A 22,770-nucleotide genomic window follows, 5' to 3' on the forward strand; every position below is an offset into this window, starting at 1 on the left:
TTACCAGCTCATGTTTTGAAAAAGTTTAGCCTGGGACGAAGAAGATAAATGATAGCGACAGGCCAGGGCTCCCCTTCAGTTGGCTGGCAGTTGATGGTTACTCATGCATGGTCTTTTATTTCCAAGGCCAAAGTGGCCAACTGGTTCCCGGTCTTCCAAGCAAATGTGGCGACTGCAGGAACATTTCAAAAAAAAATAAAAAATAAAAAATAGCCATAAAAGACGACTAAAAAGCAGGCTTGGGGACATATTACTGAATATAATTGGAGTTAGTCACAACTAAATCATGGGAAGGGATTGTTTTGTGCCAAGGACAAAAAGGTCAGGGGCTGCACAGCGGTCGAGTGGTTAGCGAGCAGACCTCACAGCTAGGAGACTAGGGTTCAATTCCACCCGTGGCCATGTCTGTGTGGAGTTTGCATGTTCTCCATGATTCTTCTGGGTTTTCTCCGGTTTCCTCCCACATTCCCAAAACATGCTAGGTTAATTGGCCACTCCAAATTGTCCATAGGTATGAATGTGAGTGTGAATGGTTGTTTGTCTATATGTGCCCTGTGATTGGCTGGCCACCAGTCCAGGGTGTACCCCGCCTCTTGCCCGAAGACAGCTGGGATAGGCTCCAGCACCCCCACGGCCCTCATGAGGAAAAGCGGTAGAAAATGAATGAATGAACAAAAAGGTCAGTTCTCGCTGTCCATACACACATGGTGATAGTAGAGTTTGTGAAAGTATTCACCCTGGTCTTAGTTTTGCATTTTTAAGTACACATCAGTCTGGATTTTCTCAGCATTTTTGCAATTTGATGCCTGATTTTGCAGGATTTTTTTCAAAACAATATGGCACAATTTGAATTGGTTTGAGCTTTTTTAAAAACTTTTTAAAAACATTGGATCCGCTTGTGATTTTATGAATTTGTTGTCAATGTTCTTTGTAACCTTAAGCCTGAAACACACAGGAGTTCAACAAATGTACCAAAATATGTTTCATTCGTGCACAAATGTGTGCATAGCTTGGAAAACGAATGTAGATGTAGATGTTACCACACAGAGGTCAAGGAAAGCTAACTTAAAACTAGACACTAGATGAGAGTAAAAGCACATTCTGAACCCATTGTCAAATTACTGCAAGGCTCCCTGATTGGCCCCTGTCTCGGTGTATAGTGTACGCTGGACAACGTTCATGTTAGCACACATTGCAAATAGCTTACCTACGCTTTCGTGATAAGAGACGATGACAGATTCATCACATATTGAGGATATGGGTGTGTTGGTAAACAGTTGACATTTTGTTACATGTTGTTCTTTCTGGTTTGTTTACATAATCAACCAACATAACAGTGGGTGGGCAATGCCACGACACATTTGATTGGTTAGACCAGGGGTCTCAAACTCAATTTACTAGGGGGCCACTGCAGCTCGGGTCTGGGTGAGACTGGCCGCATCAGGTTTTCCAAAAAAAAAAAAAAAACGCATTTATTAAAAATTAAAAAAACTTCGCTTTGGTTCCAATTTTCTACAAGAAAAGTTCTGATAAAACATTCCACTGTCCTCAAATATCTTACTTTTTATTTTTCTGCACAAAATAAGATGAAAAATAAATAAATCAAAAATAAAGAAAATCAATAAATCAGTAATTAATAAATATAATAATAATAATAAAACGGCAAATAATAAAAACTTAAGAAACCACATATAGTTGGTGGGTAGACAAATTATTTTAGTCACATTTATTCTCTTTTTATTTACAACATATTGCGCAACTGCAGGGTCTTGAGACACATGCTAACTCGCAAACTAGAGAGCTAGCGACCTAAACGGTAGTTATTTCCTTTAAACTTAAATAGCCAAAAACTTACCACTTCCACACGGATAGGGAGGATAACTATTAACAGTTATTTAACCTTTAACATGAACATTAATCAAACGTAATAATTTTTTCTGGGTACATGATACCATACAGCATCCATATCAAACTTGCGCGGGCCGCACTAACATTAAACTTTCATATCAAGGCGGGGGTCTCAAACTAGTGTCCCCGCAGGCCGCGTGTTTGAGACAATTAATATTTGATTTGAGACAATATATTTTTCAAATATATTTGATTTGATAAAATATATTTGAGACAATTACAGTAAAGTCTCGTTATATCGATATTCTCGGGAGTCGGAAAAAATACCGATATAACCGGACTATCCATATATCCGATCCTGCGCCGAACTGCATTAAAAGTGGGCGGATCTTTGATATGGCATGTAATTTTCTCCTTGAGTTCATGGATTGCGTATCCAGCATGCTTTTGTACTACAATAAACAGTAAATAAAAATAAACTTACGCTGTAGTGATTACCGGTTACCGGGACATAATTCACCCCGGAACTATCGATAGGGAAGGTGTTGCCACCCGGAGGGGTAGGCGCGAGGGACGGGTGTTTTCCGCCGTGTGTGCTGCACTCTGGTGGTGGAAGTGTGAAAAATAAAGTTGACTGGAAGCAGCCGTTCGCCACCAAAATCCTTAAGCAAAGATTGATTTAAGCTGCTTTTGTATCGATATAAGCAGACCAAATTGGCTGGCGGGAGATGAAAAGGGCATCCTAGTAACCGGATTATCATAATAACCGTGTATCGTACTAACGGAGCTAATTATATCATAAAAGACTAGAAATTTGCCGGGAAATGAAAATAGTATCGTAATAAGTAGTAATTCGTTTTAACCGATATCGATATAACAAGACTTTACTGTAATATTATACCAAACCCCCCCCCACCCCAGTCGACGTTAGAAAATTGGCTGATGAAAATGACGACGATGCGCAGGGAAGTTCCAGGGATTAAGCAAAGTGGCAGGTATTGGTTGTGAATTGGCACAATTGCAAAATTGCAAAATGCCAGCAAATGTCTGCAGACAAAGGGACAAATTCAACTTCAAACTGCTTAAAAAAACTAAACAACTGCAGAGCAAAGCCATTTCCCAGAGTCTACTATTCCTTTCCCAAACTCATGATATTCCATGAACTGCTAAGCATATAGCAGTAATACATAGTGGTCACATGACCTACTATTACTGTTCTTCCTCAGCAGAGGTCTGCACTCTACTAAATGCTCTTGTTCATGTCATGTTGATGGCTGTCCTCAGGCACACATGGCAGGTCCAGGACAAGTACATGGCCAACAATGTTGCCTACACCCCAGGAAGACTCAGCCTCCACACTGACTACCCTGCATTACACTTTTCACCTGGAGTAAGTAGAGTGAAAGTCACATGCTTTATTTTGAGGCCTAACATATGTGGGGATGTGTAGTATAAGAAGCATATCGTGTGGTACTTTGTGTGTAGGTGCAGTTCCTGCACTGCATCAACCAAGCCGAGATAGGCGGGGAGAGCGAGGTGGTCGATGGTTTCCACACGGCCGAGCTGCTGCAAAGAGAAGACCCCGAGGCCTTCCGCTTGCTCACCTCGCTCCTTGTGGACTTCACTGACATGGGGACGGACTACTGTGACTTCCTGCTGCAGTCCAAGAAGAGCATCATCGAGTAAGTGAGGTTGGCTTGTCAGATACACATAATAACATTTAAGGGCAATACTTGCCATGCTGGAGTCACAAACACAAAAGGTGCACCTCCATGGCGTTGGTGACAGATTAGAAAGGGAAACACTGCCATCTGCTGGCCAACATTTATTACATACACACACTTGCACATCTGCATCATTACACTTCATCACTATTTTATTGAAGTGATGCAGTGTAAACCTGACCTAACAAGAGTACATGCCAAAAAACTCTTGAATGGGGTGTGATTCAGGTGTGCAGGTATTATTGTGCCCACTAAATGTATGTATATCCTCTTAGTAATACAGTAGTTGGAACATACGTAGTAGTGGGACTACGTATTTCAGTATTTCAGTATGTGGAATCAAACTATGGAATGGATTGAGTAAGGAAATCAAACAATGCACAACGATGAGCCAATTCAAGAAACAATACAAGCAGTTGATGTTTGCTAAATACAAGGATGAAGAGTCTTGAACCAGTCATGATGTGCTATATATATCACTATATTGACACTTACTATGGTACCCATTATGGCATTGGATGCTCATATCACCTCATACCTCGGCAAGTGACAAAAAAATAAATAAATAAAAATAATACAAAATAATAATAATGAAAAAAGTTAAAAATTAAGTTATATCAGAAAGGCAGGAAGTGAACAAATGTAACAGTTAGTGATTGTAAAAGTACCAGATGGAGGGGTAGGATTTAATAAGCTTTGCTTCTTCCTACTCCTTTTGGACATGTGGAACTGGGAACTGATTATGGGATGCACTCAATTGGAATCTGATGCATGTTCAAATGAAATAAAACCATTACCATTACCATTACCATTACCATGACATAAGTAATGGATAATGATACTGCGGTTGTAAATGAGTAGCAAGTAGTCAGGTTTTAAATGTATTTAAATGTATTATTAGTATGCAGGCATCTATTTTGATACCTTCATAGTGTGTGAGAAACATCATAGTTCATGTAACGTGTTTGTTTGGACTCTCTGCGCAGCGTCAATGCCCAGGGTCGGGTTGTGAGAATAAACTACAACAACGCCACCAGAGACTCCGTGCTGGACCTCCCTGTCCATCAGGTCCAGCCCTTCTACAGAGCGCTCAAGGCCTACGTGGACATCATGAACCGACCTGAGAATGTGGTCACCTACAAGATGGAGCCAGGTCAGTGTGGGACAAATTCATATTTGCATATTTGCTTTGAGATACAATGAAGATCTCAAGGAAGTTGCGATGAGAAGAGTCACAAGGTCCTGCCGATCCCCCCCCCCCCCCATCCTCCTTTCTCTCCAAATGAAAATGAACCCTGACAGTACCATGATGTCACTCTGAGGATGACACCACACGGTGTGTCCTTGAGTGAGCTCCAAAAGGAACTGATGCGTGCAGCTATAGACGAGTTTTAGTCATTAGTCATCGTTATGTTCAATTACGGACCAATTGTTGCGACGTCATGTCACATTTAGAGTCTCATATCAGACACAGTCTGGTGGTAAGCAGTGTGGAAATGGAAATCATACCTGTCCTATCCCCCGGGAAACTCCTGTCATTTGCCCTTCTTTCCCAAAGCGCACCCCCCCCCCCCCCACTTCACTCTTTGAGCCAGTCAGTAAACACCCAGGCAACATAGGCCCAACACATCCTGCAGCCAGATGAATTAGCTGATGTTTGCCTTATTTCCCTAAGTGTCCTTTATTTTAAAATGCAAATGTTACCAGGTAGGATTTAATTAGCTTCTGTAAAAAGTGCAAGCAGGATTAAATATGGGAAAGGTAACACAACATAAGACAGCCCTCACTCTGAGCTTCTCCATCCATTTTGGTTTGCCCTTTCAACGGCCCACACATCACGCTGGACTGCAAGTGGAGGAGATGTGGGCACAAAGAGCAGTGGCTCATTTTCCATGAGAGAGGAAATCTCCTTGGACACACGTGTAATTATATGGTGCTTTTAGGATTTGTATATTGGCCTTACTAAAAAAATATTACTTTATAATAATATACCCTTTCAAAGTATCAGGGAGAGATGACAATTATTATTGTACCTATACATTACTTATATCGGGCCGCGCAGACCTCACAGCTAGGAGACCGGGGTTCAATCCCACCCTCAGCCATCTCTGTGTGGAGTTTGCATGTTCTCCCCGTGCATGCGTGGGTTTTCTCCGGGTACTCCGGTTTCCTCCCACATTCCAAAAACATGCTAGGTTAATTGGCCACTCCAAATTGTCCATAGGTATGAATGTGAGTGTGAATGGTTGTTTGTCTATATGTGCCCTGTGATTGGCTGGCCACGCCTCTCGCCTGAAGACAGCTGGGATAGGCTCCAGCACCCTCGTGAGGGGATGGATGGATGGAGTTCCTTACATCATCTCTCATGCGCTCCCACCCCAGGTGACATCGTGACCTTTGACAACTGGCGTCTCCTGCACGGCAGAAGGAGCTACGTCAGCAGGCCGGACAGGCTGCGCCACCTGGAAGGTGCCTATCTGGACTGGGACGAAGTCATGTCTCGCCTGCGAATACTCCGCAACTCAGTGGACGAGGCGGACGCCACGCCATGATTAGCCATGTAAGCAAACAGGTAAATGAAAGGTAAAGTCGTTTACAGCAACGGGATTACATGATGGACATTGTCTTCCATGCTGCCAAACCGTCAGTTCGCAGACTGTTTGGCCAAATATATCTTAAATATATCATAAATCATAATAGTACAAGACCGTGCATCAGGTCACATGTTGGGGTAAAAGCCTCGGGTTCTACCTGCAGACCTTCAGTGCAACATGCCAATGCAAAGCTCTCCTATTTATGAACGCTGCTGTTTTATTACATTCTTAATGTCTTTTTACAAGTCAACTTTTAAAGGAACGGGATTGGTTGTCTTTCAAGTTTGTTCCAACATTTTGTACCCCCCCCCCCCCCCCTTTCTGCACAAAGAGGAAGTGTAAAGTTTGTAAATGTCAAGTTTCTTGACTTCGGAAGGGACTTGACCTCCAACCTGAAGGTGTCCTCATCTCCAAACGTGTGAGGAACTGTGGATCATTTTTGCTTCATGTCGGTTTCTCATGGTGTTTGCCAAACCCCAACCAAGAATACTGATGTTAGAATACGGTTTCTCATGGTGTTTGCCAAACCCCAACCAAGAATACTGATGTTAGAATACGGTTTCTCATGGTGTTTGCCAAACCCCAACCAAGAATGCCGATGTTAGAATACCGTACTGCGTGAAAGTATTAGGCCACCAGTAACCTCGTTGATTCATGAAGTCCGTCACAATAATCATTTTGATGCAGTGAAAAGCAAATAATCGGACAGACGTGAGGAGTAGGAGTACCGTGGATGTTGGGGATTCGGGATTGAAATTCTTTAAAACTGTAGTTGTTCCCACTGGAATCCTGGAATGTACACGAAAAAAATCAAAAAGTAATATGCATCAAATTTTGACAAAAGAATAACCCATTTGGAATGGGTCAATGGAATAACCCATTCCACTTGGTGAGCATCTGGATACACGTACGAATACGGGAATTTATGACGACTGCGTGAGCCACCGCGGTGGTTAACGTGATTCCTTTTACTGACTCCATTACTCGTGAGTCACTCACTAAAAAAAAAACGGTGTACTCGATACATTCATCACCAAGTGGATGTCCAGAAACTGAAACCATGTTTAATCATACCAGCCAAAGGTCATTCTTTGGAGGTCAAAGTGTTGTGTTCAAAGACCAACATCCCCTGTATTGACAGTCCATCTGCCGTTCAGGTTTGATTTTAGCGACCTGATCCGACGTCTCTCTTTGGCCGCCTTTTGGCTTTTTATGCAAATAGCAGGAATATGATTTTAAATAAAACTGTACAAAATATATAATTTACATAGTCGTTCAGTTGATGATTCATTCATGAATCACATTTCAGTGAAACACGAGTATTCGCCCACCAGTTAGTCAATTTACTGATTTCAGGAGTACCTTTGACTCGGCATAGGCAGGAAACAGGAAACAGGAAAGGAGAGATGGTTTGAGGCAGGCAGTGCCAATTGATGCTAATTGATGTTATTTTTCATTTAGCTAGAGGCTAAGTCAGTGAACAAGTTCATGGAATGAGTGTCAGTGGGTCCGATGGTTCGTTCATGAGTTGCACATTTTGACTATGTTGCTGTGAATAAGCCAAGGAGGAGAGTAGCCTACTGACGATCAAACAGATGGACAGTTGCATTTTTCTGAGTTTTGTTAATTACACCTGAGTCAGGAACATGAATTAACTACAAAAATATATAAAATAAATATTTACACCAATGTGTGCTAAAACGGTCAACAAAAATGACGGCTTCCAAGTCTTTCCTCTCTCCTACCCTTAGCACGAGCAAGTACCCGCCATTCATGGCCTCGGGGTGTGTAAGCAGGTACACCCACCTGTGCCCATGTGACCACGCCCCATTCGCTCATTTACGCCCTTTTAACACAAACTAAAAAGTATCTATCAGTGGCTTAAGACTTTTGCACAGTATTGTTTGTCCTGTGGGGCCAGTAATCAAACGATGATTGATTTCTGACACCGTAACTATTTCCTGTTTGTATACTTCATCTTCTTTATTTTCCTTTCTGTTGACTTATTTATTTGTACAGACCAGACTGTTGAATAATTGTTTGCAAGTTAGTCTTCTTGTGCCTTTTTCTTCTACTGGTCTTCATTGATTCTGCTGCTTCCTGTCAATCAGTGACGTTTTGTAAAGAGTACTGTCACTGTACTGTACTGTACTGTACTGTACCGAAAATAAACCAAAGTTGGTCATCTTTCAACCAGAGAAGGACACACTGCTCCAGTTTGGACAAGTTTATTCTACATCTCACTAAAGCTGTACAGTCTATGAATATTTCCACCTGGTCTTTCATACGTTCTCACACCACAGCAGCCAGTCAACACGACCACAGACGACCACTTCAAGCACAACAAGCTTTGTCGCATTCAATTTCAATTGAGTGGAGACGATTCAGGTGTTCTTGTCACATTTAGAAGGTGGCTTTTTGCCCCAAATTTCAATTTCTTACTTATTCATATTAGTCACATGATTAAAACTACAAGCTGTAACCATCATTTTTTCTTGGATGATGAGGACACGTGACGAAAATGTGACAGGTTCATCAGTCTGACTGACTGCAAAGTATTGAATGAATGAATAGTGGTACTAGTAGTACTAATAGTAGTACTAATAGTACTACTCAAGTGCTTGTATGTCCTCATCACCTTTCTGTATTTTATTCACACTTTTAGGATATCACGTGTCATTTATGTGACAATATAAAGAAACCCTGTGAAAGCCATGACAGGAAGCTGGCTGGAACTACTCAGTATTGCACACCAAGCAATTCAATAGTTATTACTTTTTTACGAACTATACAGCAACTATATATATATGTATGTATATATATATATATATATAATAATGATATTTATTTAGGAATCATGCTAAACATGATCGACAGCAGAGCACAGACGAGGTTCGTAATTCCGGTTTAAGCACGACAAGACAAGTCTGGAGGTGTAGGCGGTTTGAAGAGAGAGCGACGTCACAGTAACTAAGCACATCATCGTGGGGGGGGGGGTGCATGGGACCTGCATGCACTCGGTTCCATCTCTTATTATTAAAGAACATTTTCCAGACAATACAAGAAGACACAAATGGAGGAGGAACATGATGACATTTCCTGGGATCTGAGGTTGGGAGGGTGGGGGTAGGGTTGGGGGGGGGTGTTGTGCTAAACGACAGTGAAGAACAGCATCAAGTATTTACACGACATCACACGCTACAGTCAAACACCGACACGGAGGCTCCCAAACACGCCGCGTGTGCTTCCATGTCGCTGAGGGGTCGGATGGTCTGGTGTTTGAACTGTGACGCCACCTCTAGTAGAGGCACATGGAGAGAAAGGGGGGGGGGGGTACACTAGCTCGGGAGGGGCCTTGGCGATAGAATCTTGGCTTTTCCGTCCGCTTCCTTCCCCTTCACAGCTGCCACGTAGGAGAAAAGGCAGAGGACTGAGTAGCAGATCTGATGGGCCTGCAAGGAGGAGAAGGATGGAGATCATGGAGTCGTTCTTGGTGTCTTCATGCACTCAATACAGTTTAGTGGGCTGCGACGACTCGGGGTCACACTAAAGTCTGGCACGTGTTGCCCACCAACGGCTGACGCCTTGCAGGTTCTCAGTAAGAACCCATTTAGATGCTGTGTATCAGAAGATCCCACCCACGGTGAACTGGTGGTAAAATTGTTGGTGTCACGGGGGCTTTGGTCCGGGCGGACGGATGAATGGAAGCTGGAAATACCATCGTTATTTTTGGTCCAAAACCTTCAGGCTTCGGCTGGAAAGTTGAAGAAGGAAGTAACCTTTTAGGGCACGGGTGTCGGGCAGGTTTTCCCTCCAACCAACCAACATTCTGTACTTCGGAAGTGGATGCCCAGCCTGGAACTGGACTGTCCCAACCATCATTACGAATCAAGATGGCGGTATAGCGTCTCTCCGGATGGTTGGAGATGAGGCGATGCGGAGGCTAATGTTGGCTGAGCCACGCTTGTCACTCAGCATGGGGTCGTCCTCCTCCCACGCCCACCAGCCACCACGCAGTTCACATTCCAAGACATTTGGAAACTTAACAGTACACATGTTGCTACTTGTCGCAGTTTAGTGGTCTTACTGCTGAGATGGAGAGGTTGCTAGTGCTTTGGTTTTTATTTTGTCATTAACTTTATCATTTTGTTTCATTGTGGTATTTAGTGTTTTGGTACTTTGAGTGACTTCAAAGTTAACTCAGGTAGAACGTAAGCATGAGAACAGACTTCCAGCTAAACTCTTCCATCGTGTACCCAAGAACCGTCTCTATGCGTCATCACTGCTATTTCACTGAAACCGCCCTATGTTCTACTGACCATTTATAAAGAACCCAAAAGGCTAGAAACAGACTTTTTCTGATTCATAGTTTCAATGTGTATGTAGTCCTAGAACTCAATATTATGTGGGTCTTGAAAGTTTAGCAAAAACTCTGTCAGGATGCAGCTCTCGTCTGAAAATGGCTGGCTGTCAATGAATTCAAAAACAAAAACATCAGGAGGCTGCCTACAGCCACAGCCTTTAATGCCACAGCAGCTGTTCCCTCTGGGATTCGTTAGCAATAATCAATCATCTTTATCCTTAATCACGGTCGTATCTTCACACCAAAAGGTGGCGTTTCTCCCCTCTGAGCTTTTTATGATGTTCCATTTCCAGGATGTTGGTGGCTTCCCTTTTCCCTTTTTTGGTCGCTCCTGCTTGTGGGATCAAATAAAGTGTAAAATGTTTGAGCCATGCATGTTATTGTTCTGCTCCAGCAAGTCTGGTGTTCATGCACCAAAAGCTGTGCAAGTGTAGCTGGTGCTACGACCTCCGGTTGACCCATTACCTACAAAACAGCTTAACAGAAAGGAAAGCATAAGCTGCCCTGGCCACAGCTTAGTAAGGTCTCCAAGTCGAGCCTTGAGGGCTGATTATGGAACGCAGGTCCCACGGTACTACAATAAATCCAACTTATAAAGACAATCCTCAGGTGTGTTAGACTTAGGAAATTGGACAAATGTATCTTGCCTTGAAGTAAAGGTCTGAGAGCCAGTGGCGTGCTGGCGGACTGATGAGGACTTACCATGGGGGTCTTGTACTTGTGGATCACCACTTCTTTAGTTTCAGGAACTATGCCGATGCAAAAGACAGAAGAGAAATTCAAAGGCAGCAGGAACTTGAATGAGTTCAACTTTTGGTGTTGAGGAGGTGAAGTCACCAACTATCTAATGCAAGTCACGTCCACCACCAGTCAAACATTCCCAAACGATAGCTTAAGGTCAGGCTGACACGGATCTTCTAGACTGGAGGAGATTTGGAGGCTAATGCATCTCTGCTATGGTTGACTGGTAAGGACGGAATTTAGGCCACAAAAACGTCTTTTGAAAAGAGAATGACATGAATACAAAAAGAACAAAACACACACAGAAGAAAGACACCTGCCCCGCTACCCCAATGAAGTGAAAGTGAAAGTGAAAGGACATGACAAAGAAGCAGCTACACAATGCCAACCATGTTTGGCCCAGGACCACTTTGCTGTCCTCGGGACAGTCTGACTTTTCATTAGTAACTGTGAACCCATAGCAGAGAAGAAGTGCAGGCAGAGCAAAGAAAAGGTGCCAAGCCAAGTTAAAACTCCTCTCCCAGCACCCAAAAATACTAGTCTGGAACATCTCCCCTTGCTGAGACGACAATGACCAATGAGAGATGGAGCACAGCTTATGAGGGGAGCACAGGAAAGGAAAGGAGGAGTGAAGGAAAGGAAGATAGTGTGTGCACAATTCATCTGAATAAGAAAGGTGACAACACTTTACCTGCTGGAGAATGAAGGTTTTCATAGTGGCAAAGATGAGGGCAACATTACAAAATCAGCACAGAGACAAGACAGTAACCCAGCCTGGCGCTTCACTTTAACCTTGGATGACCTTGACCTGCTTGTCCTGCTTGTCCTGCCTGTAGCCTCAAGCATCGTACCGCGACGTGCTGCGGCGTCACGCTAGGTTAGCCTGCCTAGACGCTCCGTCATTGGAGCACAGCCACTCCAACAATGATAACGAATATATAACATATACAATAACAAAATAATCTTGCTTCTGCAGATTTGATTTCAAATTGTTATTATAAAAATAAAACAATTTGACTGGTCTTTATAAACGTAGTAAATCCCTCGTCGATTGCGGTCAATCGGTTCCTGACCGTGATGAGCGAGTTTCCTCATTAGTTATACGGTTTTAGACATTATTAGAGCCCTTCCTACATAAAATAATACCCCTATAGTTGCCTTTACACTTGTATTACTCCAGATAGTTGACATTAGGGTTGGGTAATATTTTTTGTATACCGGTATAGAGTCTTCCAATGATAAGAAAATGGCTTATGCCGGTATAAATGATAAACATAAACAATCCGAGTTGAGAATGGAATGTTGTCATCGTAAGGAGAAGGAATGTTCACGTGGGGAAGAATTTACTCGGCGGACTATTCTCACCGGAAACACTAAAACCGCCTCCTACCAAACTTAACAGCTTGAAATGGCGATAAACACCGCCGATGGTTGGCAGCGCCTCAGAGGATGAATGTAAGCTAGTAAGCTAGCTAGCTTTGTTTAGCATGCTGGTGTTGTTGCGTGCGTGATTCGAGCTAAATGAGTATATCTTCAGCACTTTAACGTAAGGGGTGTTTCACAATGTGGGGTGACAGCGTGAAGACAGGAAGTACGTTTATTCTTTTACACGACTCATTGTACAGACATTCCCAACGCACAGAAGGCTTACGACCGGCCTTCAAAATAAAGGCACTATTTGCTGTCTAACTGTGTAAACAAGGGTGTCATGAAAACATATCTACATATGCAGTTGGAATTGCATGGGTGACTACATCTTCCTTAAGGCGGAGGCTGACATCCCATTAGAAAAGTTAGCCTGTTTGCTACCAATAAATATATGAGTGTATTTCATTATATGGGTTAAGGGTTGTAGCTTTTTATGTTAACATTTTATATTGTTTTTTATCGTCATTTCTTGATATATCCCCAAAATATAATGTATATGCTTTGGCCCAACCCTAGTTGACATAATAAGAGAAAATAAGACATAAAGATACAATATAGACTTGGGAGAGTTCCTTGCTCTTTTTTAGTTTTTGTTAAGTACCTACCACTGCAGAAGCTTCGTCCCATCACTGTAACATCACTGACACCTAGTGACCAGTGTAGAGTACTACATATCACAACATGTCGGAAAGTGTCATCTGAATGCTTTAAATTTGTATTTTACTTCATTTAGCCAGTTTTAGTCTTGAACACGCTCTGCCAATATGTCAAATTTGCTTAAATATGCCTTTTTGTTAATATTTTTTAAAAACCTGATAGAGTGAAGCCACGCGGGACAACTGTATTATCAGTACTGATATATGCTGGCTTGCAGTATTCCTACCTATTCTTATCATTTCTGTACTTCCCGTTTTCTTAAAATCTTCCAAATGTCCAGAATAACAGAACTTTTACAAGCATGCATTTCTTTTTACTTCTACTGCAAAACAGAACTACTGTATATTCTTGGCAACAGCAGTGCTTCCAATGCAGAAGTCATATTTGAGTTGCACCCTTTCTTTGAGTCTATATTTTTTGTACAACCTTTACATAATACTATTTTTCTCCCAGTCCAAGTATTTGTGACCGAGGTGAAACGTCGCGTCTGTTGGAGACTCTAAAGCTCACATCCAATTTCGGGAACTCTTATTAGCCGTGGCTTTTGCCATGAAGCTGGGTTACTGCCGTGTCAAGTACAGGCCTACAATCAATAGATGGTGTAATTACCAAATTCCTCCAGGACAAAGACTCCCTTCACTGTATTGCACTTTTTTATGTGACTCAGCTCTATGAAAACCTAAAAAAACAAAAAACAAAAAAACAACACAAGACAGAACATTATTAACTCAACAACACTGGATGAAAGATCATAGTTTGTATTGAACAAAAGAACTCAAAGAAAAGAAAGAACCGGGTTCAAACTTGTCATATTCAGGATGAAAGGTCAAATAAAACGGCTAAGAGTGGAATGCAAGCTATTAACAGCTAACAGAGGGAAATCAAACAAAGCAAAATATGAGAAGTTTCCATGATACGTGGGCAGTGGGACTTCAAGAGGATGAAAATCATTCTTCTTGGAAATTCAACAGTTTTGGGTGAGCATTAGAAGCAAAATAGCCCATAGATGCATACATGGAATTTCCATAGAAAACAATAGAAAAGGGACATACAGCTACAACAGTAAAAGGAACAGATAGAAAACAAAAAGGAACCCAAGAAGATGTTACAGCTAAGAAGCAAACACAGCAGAGGTTGTGTACCTTCCGCTCCTTGCAGGGGGAGAAAGCATGGGAGAGAAATGGTTTGGATTATTATCGGACAGAAGAGCACAAACACTCAACGACACTCTGGGTGGGTGGGCACTGTCTATCCACAGAAGCTTCGTAGAGACTTCATCCAGAATCTATCCAAGACCCAAACAATAGAGACCCAAACCTTGCAATTACCAGAAAAAAAGGACTGAAGTGTTAAGAGCTGACTTCACCTTTGTTTTCCATCCCCCAGAGCCCTCCATGCCTCCTCCTCCAGCAACGAGGGCTGGCACCACACGCTCACGCAAGCACAACAGATTCATGAGGGCAGTCATTGATGGACACCTGAGATCTCACCTCCCACACCTTTTTGATGCAAATGTAAAGCAGCTTGTGCTTGCTCACTTGGAGCGTTGAGAGTTTTCATTTAGAGAGGGTCCGTTTCGATGCCGAATCCGTCCCCAGTTTAAAGCTTCATTAACCATTAGATGCACAAGTGGGTCAAAAATGACCCGGTCAGGTTGTTGTCTTGAAATATCTTTCAAGATACTTTTATACATTTTAAGAATTTTTTGTTTTTGTGTTACTACCCCAACCTTCCATAAGTGGGTCAAAAAAGACCTGCATGCATTTTCTATGGAATCCAATAGGAACCTTTGATTCTTATCAACTTTGGCTGTCAGGAATAAATTAACTGTAGACCACACAGACTATATCAGAAGTGTCACCCCTCAGGATGATTATTTTACACATCAAGTGCTAACACATGTAAGTATTATCTTCATATAACATTGTGTATGTGTCCTTCATGACTGTTATTATTATCAACTAATTAGCCTACTTTATAACTAGCTGACACTAGCTGGCTAACATTACTATATGTATTGTTGGGCATACTTTATCAATAACTAATATCTAAAACTAGCACAGTTTTTGTAAAATATAATATGCAGTATAGGTATTACACCTGTCTAGATACTGTCAATCTGGAATACTATAGCATTGGCATAGTCAAGTATGCTATAGCATTATTCCTAACCAAAATGGCAAAAATGGCTTAAAAACACATGGATTCTATTATGGGTCATTTTTGACCCACTTATGGAAGAGTGTAGGGTCCAGTCACTCATGCATCTAAGGGTTAAACAAATCACAAACTGGCTCTGAGATTGTTTCAATGAGAAGACCAGAAGAAGATACAAATGAATAGTGTTTTGCAGGGAAAATATCTAAAAAAAAAAAAAAAAAAAGAGTGTAGGAAACAAGTGTGTAATAAAAGAGGTCTGTAGTAAGAGTGGATCCTACAAAAGTTACATGCCCTCACATTTTCGCGAAAACATAGGCCTCAAAATATTGTGTGCTGAAAGCAACGATCAAAATAATTAATAAAAAGGAATGAAATGTAAACCGCAAAGAGGGCCGGGTTTGAAAACAATTCTATGTGCGAACGAGACGACACGAGACAGCTGGAAACACCAGAAAGGATGTAGCGTTGGATGTGATTGAGTGGCGAAGTTACGCAGTCTGTTCTTGGCGCAGGTACGACAAACGTAAACATCAACAACATCGCCTTTGGATTGCCCTTCGTCTGTCCATCCAATGCATGTATGAAATACAGTGCATCCGGAAAGTATTCACAGCGCTTCACTTTTTCTACATTTTGTCATGTTACAGCCTCATTCCAAATTGTATTAAATTAATCTCTTACCTCGAAATTCTACACAAAATACTCCATTATGACAATGTGAAAAAAGGTTTTTTTGACATGTTTTGAATTTATTAAAAATAGAAAACAAAAAAATCACATTTACATAAGTATTCACAGCCTTTGCCATGAAGTTCAAAATTGAGCTCAGGTGCATCTTTTTTCCACTGATCATCCTTGAGATCTTTCTACAGCTTAATTGGAGTCCACCTGCAGTAAATTCAGTTGATTGGACATGATTTGGAAATATAATAACTGTCTATATAAGGTCCCACAGTTGACTGTGCATGTCAGAGCACAAACACCAAGTATGAAGTCAAAAGAACTGTCTGTAGACCTGCGAGACAGGATTGTCTTGAGGCACAAATCTGGGGAAGGATACAGAAACATTTCTGCTGCTTTGAAGGTCCCAATGAGCACAGTGGCCTCCATTATTCGTAAATGGAAGACGTTTGGAACCACCAGGACTCCACCAGGACTCCTAGAGCTGGCCGGCCTTCTAAACTGAGCGATCGGGGAAGAAGGGCCTTAGTCAGGGAGGTGACCAAGGCCCCGATGGTCACTCTGTCAGAGCTCCAGTGTTCCTCTGTGGAGAGAGGAGAGCCTTACAGAAGGACAACCATCTCTGCAGCAATCCACCAATCAGGCCTGTATGGTAGAGTGGCCAGACGAAAGCCACTCCTTAGTAAAAGGAACATGGCAGCCCGTCTGGAATTTGCCAAAAAGCACCTGAATGACTCTCAGACCATGAGAAACAAAATTCTCTGGTCTGATGAGACAAAGATTGAACTCTTTGGTGTGAATGCCAGGCGCCATGTTTGGAGGAAACCAGGCACTGCTCATCACCAGGCCAATATCATCCCTACAGTGAAGCATGGTGGTGGCAGCATCATGCTGTGGGGATGTTTTTCAGCAGCAGGAACTGGCAGACTAGTCAGGATAGAAGGAAAAATGAATGCAGCAATATATAGAGATATCCTGGATGAAAACCTGCTCCAGAGCGCTCTTGACCTCAGTAGACTGGTCATGTACCTTGACCATATAGACAGTAGACATTAGCACACAGCCAAGATCTCAAAAGATTGGCTTCAGAACGACTCCGTGAATGTCCTGGAGAGGCCCAGCCAGAGTCCAGACTTGAATCCGATCGAACATCTCTGGAGAGATCTGAAAATGGCTGTGCACAGACGTCTCCCATCCAACCTGATGGAGCTTGAGACTTATTGCAAAGAAGAATGGGCAAAACTGCCTAAAGATAGGTGTGCTAAACTTGTGGGATCATATTCAAAAAGACTTGAGGCTGTAATTGCTGCCAAAGGTGGATCAACAAAGTATTAAGCAAAGGCTGTAAATGTGATTTTTTTGTTTTCTATTTTTAATAAATTCAAAACATGTCAAAAAAACCTTTTTTCACATTGTCATAATGGAGTATTTTGTGTAGAATTTTAAAGGTAAGAGATTAATTTAATTCAGTTTGGAATGAGGCTGTAACATGACAAAATGTAGAAAAAGTGAAGCGCTGTGAATACTTTCCGGATGCACTGTATTGCTCAGTTGATACATGTGGTGGCGTCGGGAAGGAGCAGTACCAGGTACTTTAGAGTCACGTGACTGTGGCCTACCCAATTGCACATAAAATTTTAGCACGTATACTCATTATCAAAATACAACGGATGAAGGAGAGGCATTTTGGTGATGCAAATGTATTCATGTTTTGAGCGTATATTGTTGTGAGAAGCCAAATGCTTTATTTAAGAAAAGGGAAAATGAATCATCACCACCAAAATGCGACCAGAACTCGGCTCACAGGACCAAATTGGGGAGGGGGTAAGTGACTGTTGATGCACTACACTGCTGATAGCGATGTCAACTTGCTTGAGGAGGTGTTTTATACGCAGTTATATGTATAAAACTAGATATGCAGTATGGTACAAACCAACAGGAGCCTACCTGACTCACGGTACAACCAAAATACACAAAACACATCCGGAACATGCAATGTCACTCTACCAGATGCTTACACACTATAATACACATGCAAAACAATACTACTTTATAAAATGAGATATGCCTTATTCGTCCCTCAGTGGGGAAATTTGCACTGGTTTATAATATTGGTTTACGATACTGGTTTATAATGCGCAAGACATGCTGACATGAACACTTTCTTTTTTTTTAGTAGCGAAAATCTGAACCGTGAATACGTCATTTTAAACAGGTTGTGTATTTTAGCGTTAATGTTTTCATAAAACGTATGCAGCACATCAATTATTCATGTCAACAACTTGTAATCCAAAATATCATAGCTGATCTGCAACTTAACGTTCTACTAAACGCCACACCGTGACACATTGGAGAAGTAAAAAAGTGAAGCTGAAGGTTTAAGGGACGACAGCGACTTCAAGGAAAGATTGCTGGAACATCACAAACTGGCTCCATCCATCCATTTTCTATACCGCTTATCCTCATTAGGACCTCATAAGGACCCAACCTTATGCTGGAGCCTATCCCAGCTGTCTTTGGGTGAGAGGTGGTACACCCTGGACACCCACATTCATAGCTATGGACAATTTTGAGTCACCAATTAACCTAGCATGTTTTTGGAATGTAGGAGGAAACGGGGAGAACATGCAAACTCCACAAAGAGATCAAACTGGCTCTCACACTGAAATGCCAATGTAGTAATGTATCAGACAAATAAAAATACAACATGTATTACATATCTACAATGAGCCGAAAAAGAGGTCATGGATGTCAGTGATCCTGTTGCTACATCATTCATGAGGGTTACACTGGTCCACATTTTTTCTCTTCCGATCTGATCCCAACGCATACATTTTAGGGATGCTCCGATCAGGATTTTATGCTGCCGATTCCGATACCAATCATCCATGTGTGAAATTGGCTGATACAGATACAATTTTGAAAAATATTTCGAATGAGTTCTATTGGCTCGTGATGCCGTATAGGTCCCATGACTGCCAGAAAAAAAACAAGTTTTTCCTTTCCATGGGGCCCAGAATTCTTGGGTGCACCCCTGCTATTGACTTTGTGATATGAAAAAGGGAACTCACCTGCATTTAGAAAAAAACATATTTGAACTTGTTTCAATATATATGTAATATAATATGTATATATACATAATATATATATGTTGTCTTGGTGCAACTTACAGGATTCTTCTTCAGCCTTCTGCAAGGAGAGTACAAAGACTGATGGTGATCTAGCAGGACTTCCAGTGGTACACAACTCTAAGCGAGAGAACAGTTGGCAAAGCTGGTGTCTTCCACAGCTAAGAGAGTCTGGTCATTTAGTCCGATTAATTCATATTTCGGGTTATTTGTGCAAATTGTATATTACTCTCACAAATAGCAGGTAAGTTTGGCATCCCTGAAGGAAATTGGGCAGGGCAGACGCTCACTACAGGCCGCACGCTGCAATAGAACAAATCAGAGATGATCGTATTTTGTAGTGGGTGTTGAAAGGCATTCATCGGCATTTGCTGACCACATGATTTTTCATGGAAATCGGACGATCAGTGAGCGATCGATGGGAGCATCCCTCAATATCTGTCAATATTGATACCACGGCTCTGTTTGCTTCAATATTATTATTATTATTATTATTATTATTGCAGCGTCCACAGGCTCTATAAGAATTACAAGGATGAGGTCAACCAACAATCTCGTTATTGAACAAAACAACTGTCGGCTGCCACCACGCCAAAAGAACATCAGCAAATGCAGCTAGAAGAATATCAGATCACGCAGCTGCCTCCGCACGCGCGCACACACAAGCACGCACGCAGACGCAAAAACACTCAGCCTGATGTGTTCATGGCTTCAGACAGTTGGACAACACAGAACTCTTAACATGGCACATAACTTCCAAGTCGCTACATTACCATTGTAGTTAATTTTATATGAGGCTGGAATACAAGAAAATATGATGGGGTAGCAACCCAGAAGTTTCATTTGTGTTAAAGAGTTTGTGATGCCTTTTGTGTGGCGTGAATGTGTCAGTCGGAGCGGTTGTGAGTATGTGTGTGTGCTCAAGTGAGGACAGCCATGTTTGCTGATACTGTTCTGGACACGTTTGCTGACAATGTTAAAGGCTCATGTATCAGAAATCTCTGCAGACGGTGTTTCCAATAAGCGAGTTGTGCTGGTGTCAGAATCCGATACCAGTAGAAAGGGGGAAAAAAGCCTTAGAAAAATGGCACTTATCTCTCAGTAGAACACGTACGTGCCAAGGTGCACTAAAAAACACCAACTAAGACTCTTATCTTTCACAAGATGATATTTGAGGGTCTAAGTGTCTTAAGTTGCTAGTGAATAACCCAATTATTAATGAAAAGTCTTTGTACAAGCTCATCAGTCTTACCACTGATGAACAACACACACACACACCACACATATTAACACTTCATTTGCTCCCACACAGTAAATGAACAACAGGTTTTATCTCCCAAATGTGAAAAGAAACACGTGGAAGGATGTGTTAATATTGTTTTTGGAAATGCAGGCATGCAGGCAAACACAGAAACTAACACAAGAAGAAGAAAAAGCAAAACGAAAACAAAAACACAAACGCCCAGACATGAATTCTTCCTCTAAAGGAAAACATATGGTACTGGGGAAAAAATGCCAATCAACCATGATATCAGACACTACCTTTGGATTATAAGTTATAGTGGCTAAAAACACTAGAGGAAGACAGTCACGGCAAGAAAGAAAAGGTAAAGAGGCAAACTGGAGAGACGAGCAGAAAGGCATAGAAAAGGATGTGATGAAAACTAGATTTTAACATGAGTGAGTTTTCATGCCCCTGAGTGAGATGGGGTGGTCCTGGCTACTTACCTGACTGTGCATGAATTTCAGGTTGATTCCCTCTAGAGTGACTTGCAGCAATCCTCCCTCACCAGTTTTCATGTCCTGGACAGGGAACTCTCCCCCCAGCTCTGGACCTATAGGAATAGGTTAACAAGGGCTGAGTAGGTCGGTAAGAATGTTGACGCTGATGTTCACGTCTGGTGGCTTATTTTGATCGTGACACGGACACATGAAAACACAAAGATTCTAGCCTTATTCTGTATGGATCCGGTCTTTTTCCTCTCTCACTTTAGACGTACTAGGCCATATCCAAACAAACACTGATATTTTCAAAGCATCATATTTCTCCCACTCCGGTGTCAAAAAAAAAAAAAAATCTACATCAGTAGAGTTTAAAAAAATCTCTTTTGGCTGACCAGAAGCCTGAAAAAGCAACAAGTAGCTGTGTCACGCATTATAACACATAAGTTCATCAATATAGTGACATATCATATTATATCATATCATCGCACACTTTAACTGTGGATGGAGTTTTCCAAAAGCTCAGCTTTTAAGTGTGGATGAGAGGCCACAACGCATTTTTAAAATATATTTTTCCGTGTAAACATTGCCTTATTCTGTAACCTAGATCAAGTGGAGGGTTTTTTTTAGGATAAAAAGGTACATACAGTGAAGAAAATAAGTATTTGAACACCCTGCTATTTTGCTATTTCTCCCACTTAGAAATCATGGAGGGGTCTGAAATTTTCATCGTAGGTGCATGTCCACTGTGAGAGAGATAAACTAAAAAGAAAAATCCAGAAATCACAATGCATGATTTTTTAACAATTTATTTGTGTGATACAGCTGCAAATAAGTATTTGAACACCTGTGTATCATCTAGAATTCTGACCCTGAAAGACCTGTTAGTCTGCCCATTAGAAGTCCACCTGCACTCCATGTATCATCCTGAATCAGATGCACCTGTTTGAGGTCGTTAGCTGCATAAAGACACCTGTCCACCCCATACAATCAGTAAGACTTTAACTTGTAACATGGCGAAGACCAAAGAGCTGTCCAAAGACACCAGAGACAAAATTGTACACCTCCACAAGGCTGGAAAGGGCTACGGAGCAATTACCAAGCAGCTTGGTGAAAAAAGGTCCACTGTTGGAGCTATCATTAGAAAATGGAAGAAGCTAAACATGACGGTCAATCTCAATCGGAGTGGAGCCCCATGCAAGATATCACCTCGTGGGGTCTCAATGATTCTAAGAAAGGTGAGGAATCAGTCCAGAACTACACGACAGGACTTGGTCAATGACCTGAAAAGAGCTGGGACCACCGTTTCCAAGGTTACTGTAGGTAATACACTAAGACGTCATGATGTGAAATCATGCATGGCACGAAAGGTTCCCCTGCTTAAACCAGCACATGTCAAGGCCCGTCTTAAGTTTGCATATGACCATTTGGATGATACAGAGGAGTCATGGGAGAAAGTTTTATGGTCAGATGAGACCAAAATAGAACTTTTTGGTCATAATTCCAATAAGCGTGTTTGGAGGAAGAAGAATGAAGAGTACAATCCGAAGAACACCATCCCTACTGTGAAGCATGGGGGTGGTAGCATCATGCTTTGGGGGTGTTTTTCTGCACATGGGACAGGACGAGTGCACTGCATTAAAGAGAGGATGACTGGGGCCGTGTATTGTGAGATTTTGGGGAACAACCTCCTTCCCTCTGTCAGAGCATTGAAGATGGGTCGT

The 22,770-nt window shown here is 41.8% G+C and overlaps 2 protein-coding genes across 31 annotated transcripts in view; one reads left to right on the forward strand and one right to left on the reverse strand.

Annotated features, from left to right (window-relative positions):
* Positions 1–8,501, forward strand: part of bbox1 (butyrobetaine (gamma), 2-oxoglutarate dioxygenase (gamma-butyrobetaine hydroxylase) 1) — a 27,984-nt gene extending 19,483 nt beyond the window's left edge. The window contains exons 5-8 of the mRNA XM_058069478.2: positions 3,133–3,238; positions 3,334–3,530; positions 4,559–4,725; positions 5,955–8,501. Of these exons, the coding sequence (XP_057925461.2) occupies positions 3,133–3,238; positions 3,334–3,530; positions 4,559–4,725; positions 5,955–6,124 (640 nt within the window). The 3' untranslated portion in view covers positions 6,125–8,501. The remainder of the gene's footprint in view (positions 1–3,132; positions 3,239–3,333; positions 3,531–4,558; positions 4,726–5,954) is intronic.
* The window catches only part of madd (MAP-kinase activating death domain), a 50,073-nt gene continuing 35,681 nt past the window's right edge, over positions 8,379–22,770 (reverse strand). For 19 of the 30 annotated variants that reach the window (XM_078794648.1, XM_078794641.1, XM_078794649.1 and 16 more), the window contains 4 exons: positions 21,053–21,159; positions 13,965–14,034; positions 11,232–11,278; positions 8,379–9,618 (listed from right to left, as the gene is read on the reverse strand). In XM_078794648.1, coding sequence (XP_078650774.1) covers positions 9,505–9,618; positions 11,232–11,278; positions 13,965–14,034; positions 21,053–21,159 — 338 coding nt within the window. In that variant the 3' untranslated portion in view covers positions 8,379–9,504. The remainder of the gene's footprint in view (positions 9,619–11,231; positions 11,279–13,964; positions 14,035–21,052; positions 21,160–22,770) is intronic. The other 11 variants (XM_058069183.2, XM_058069358.2, XM_078794656.1 and 8 more) reach the window with 2 other exon arrangements.

Source organism: Doryrhamphus excisus, linkage group LG11 (assembly GCF_037039965.1).
Source record: "Doryrhamphus excisus strain RoL-2023G ecotype Guam linkage group LG11, RoL_Dexc_Guam_v1.1, whole genome shotgun sequence".
Lineage (NCBI taxonomy): Eukaryota > Metazoa > Chordata > Actinopteri > Syngnathiformes > Syngnathidae > Doryrhamphus > Doryrhamphus excisus.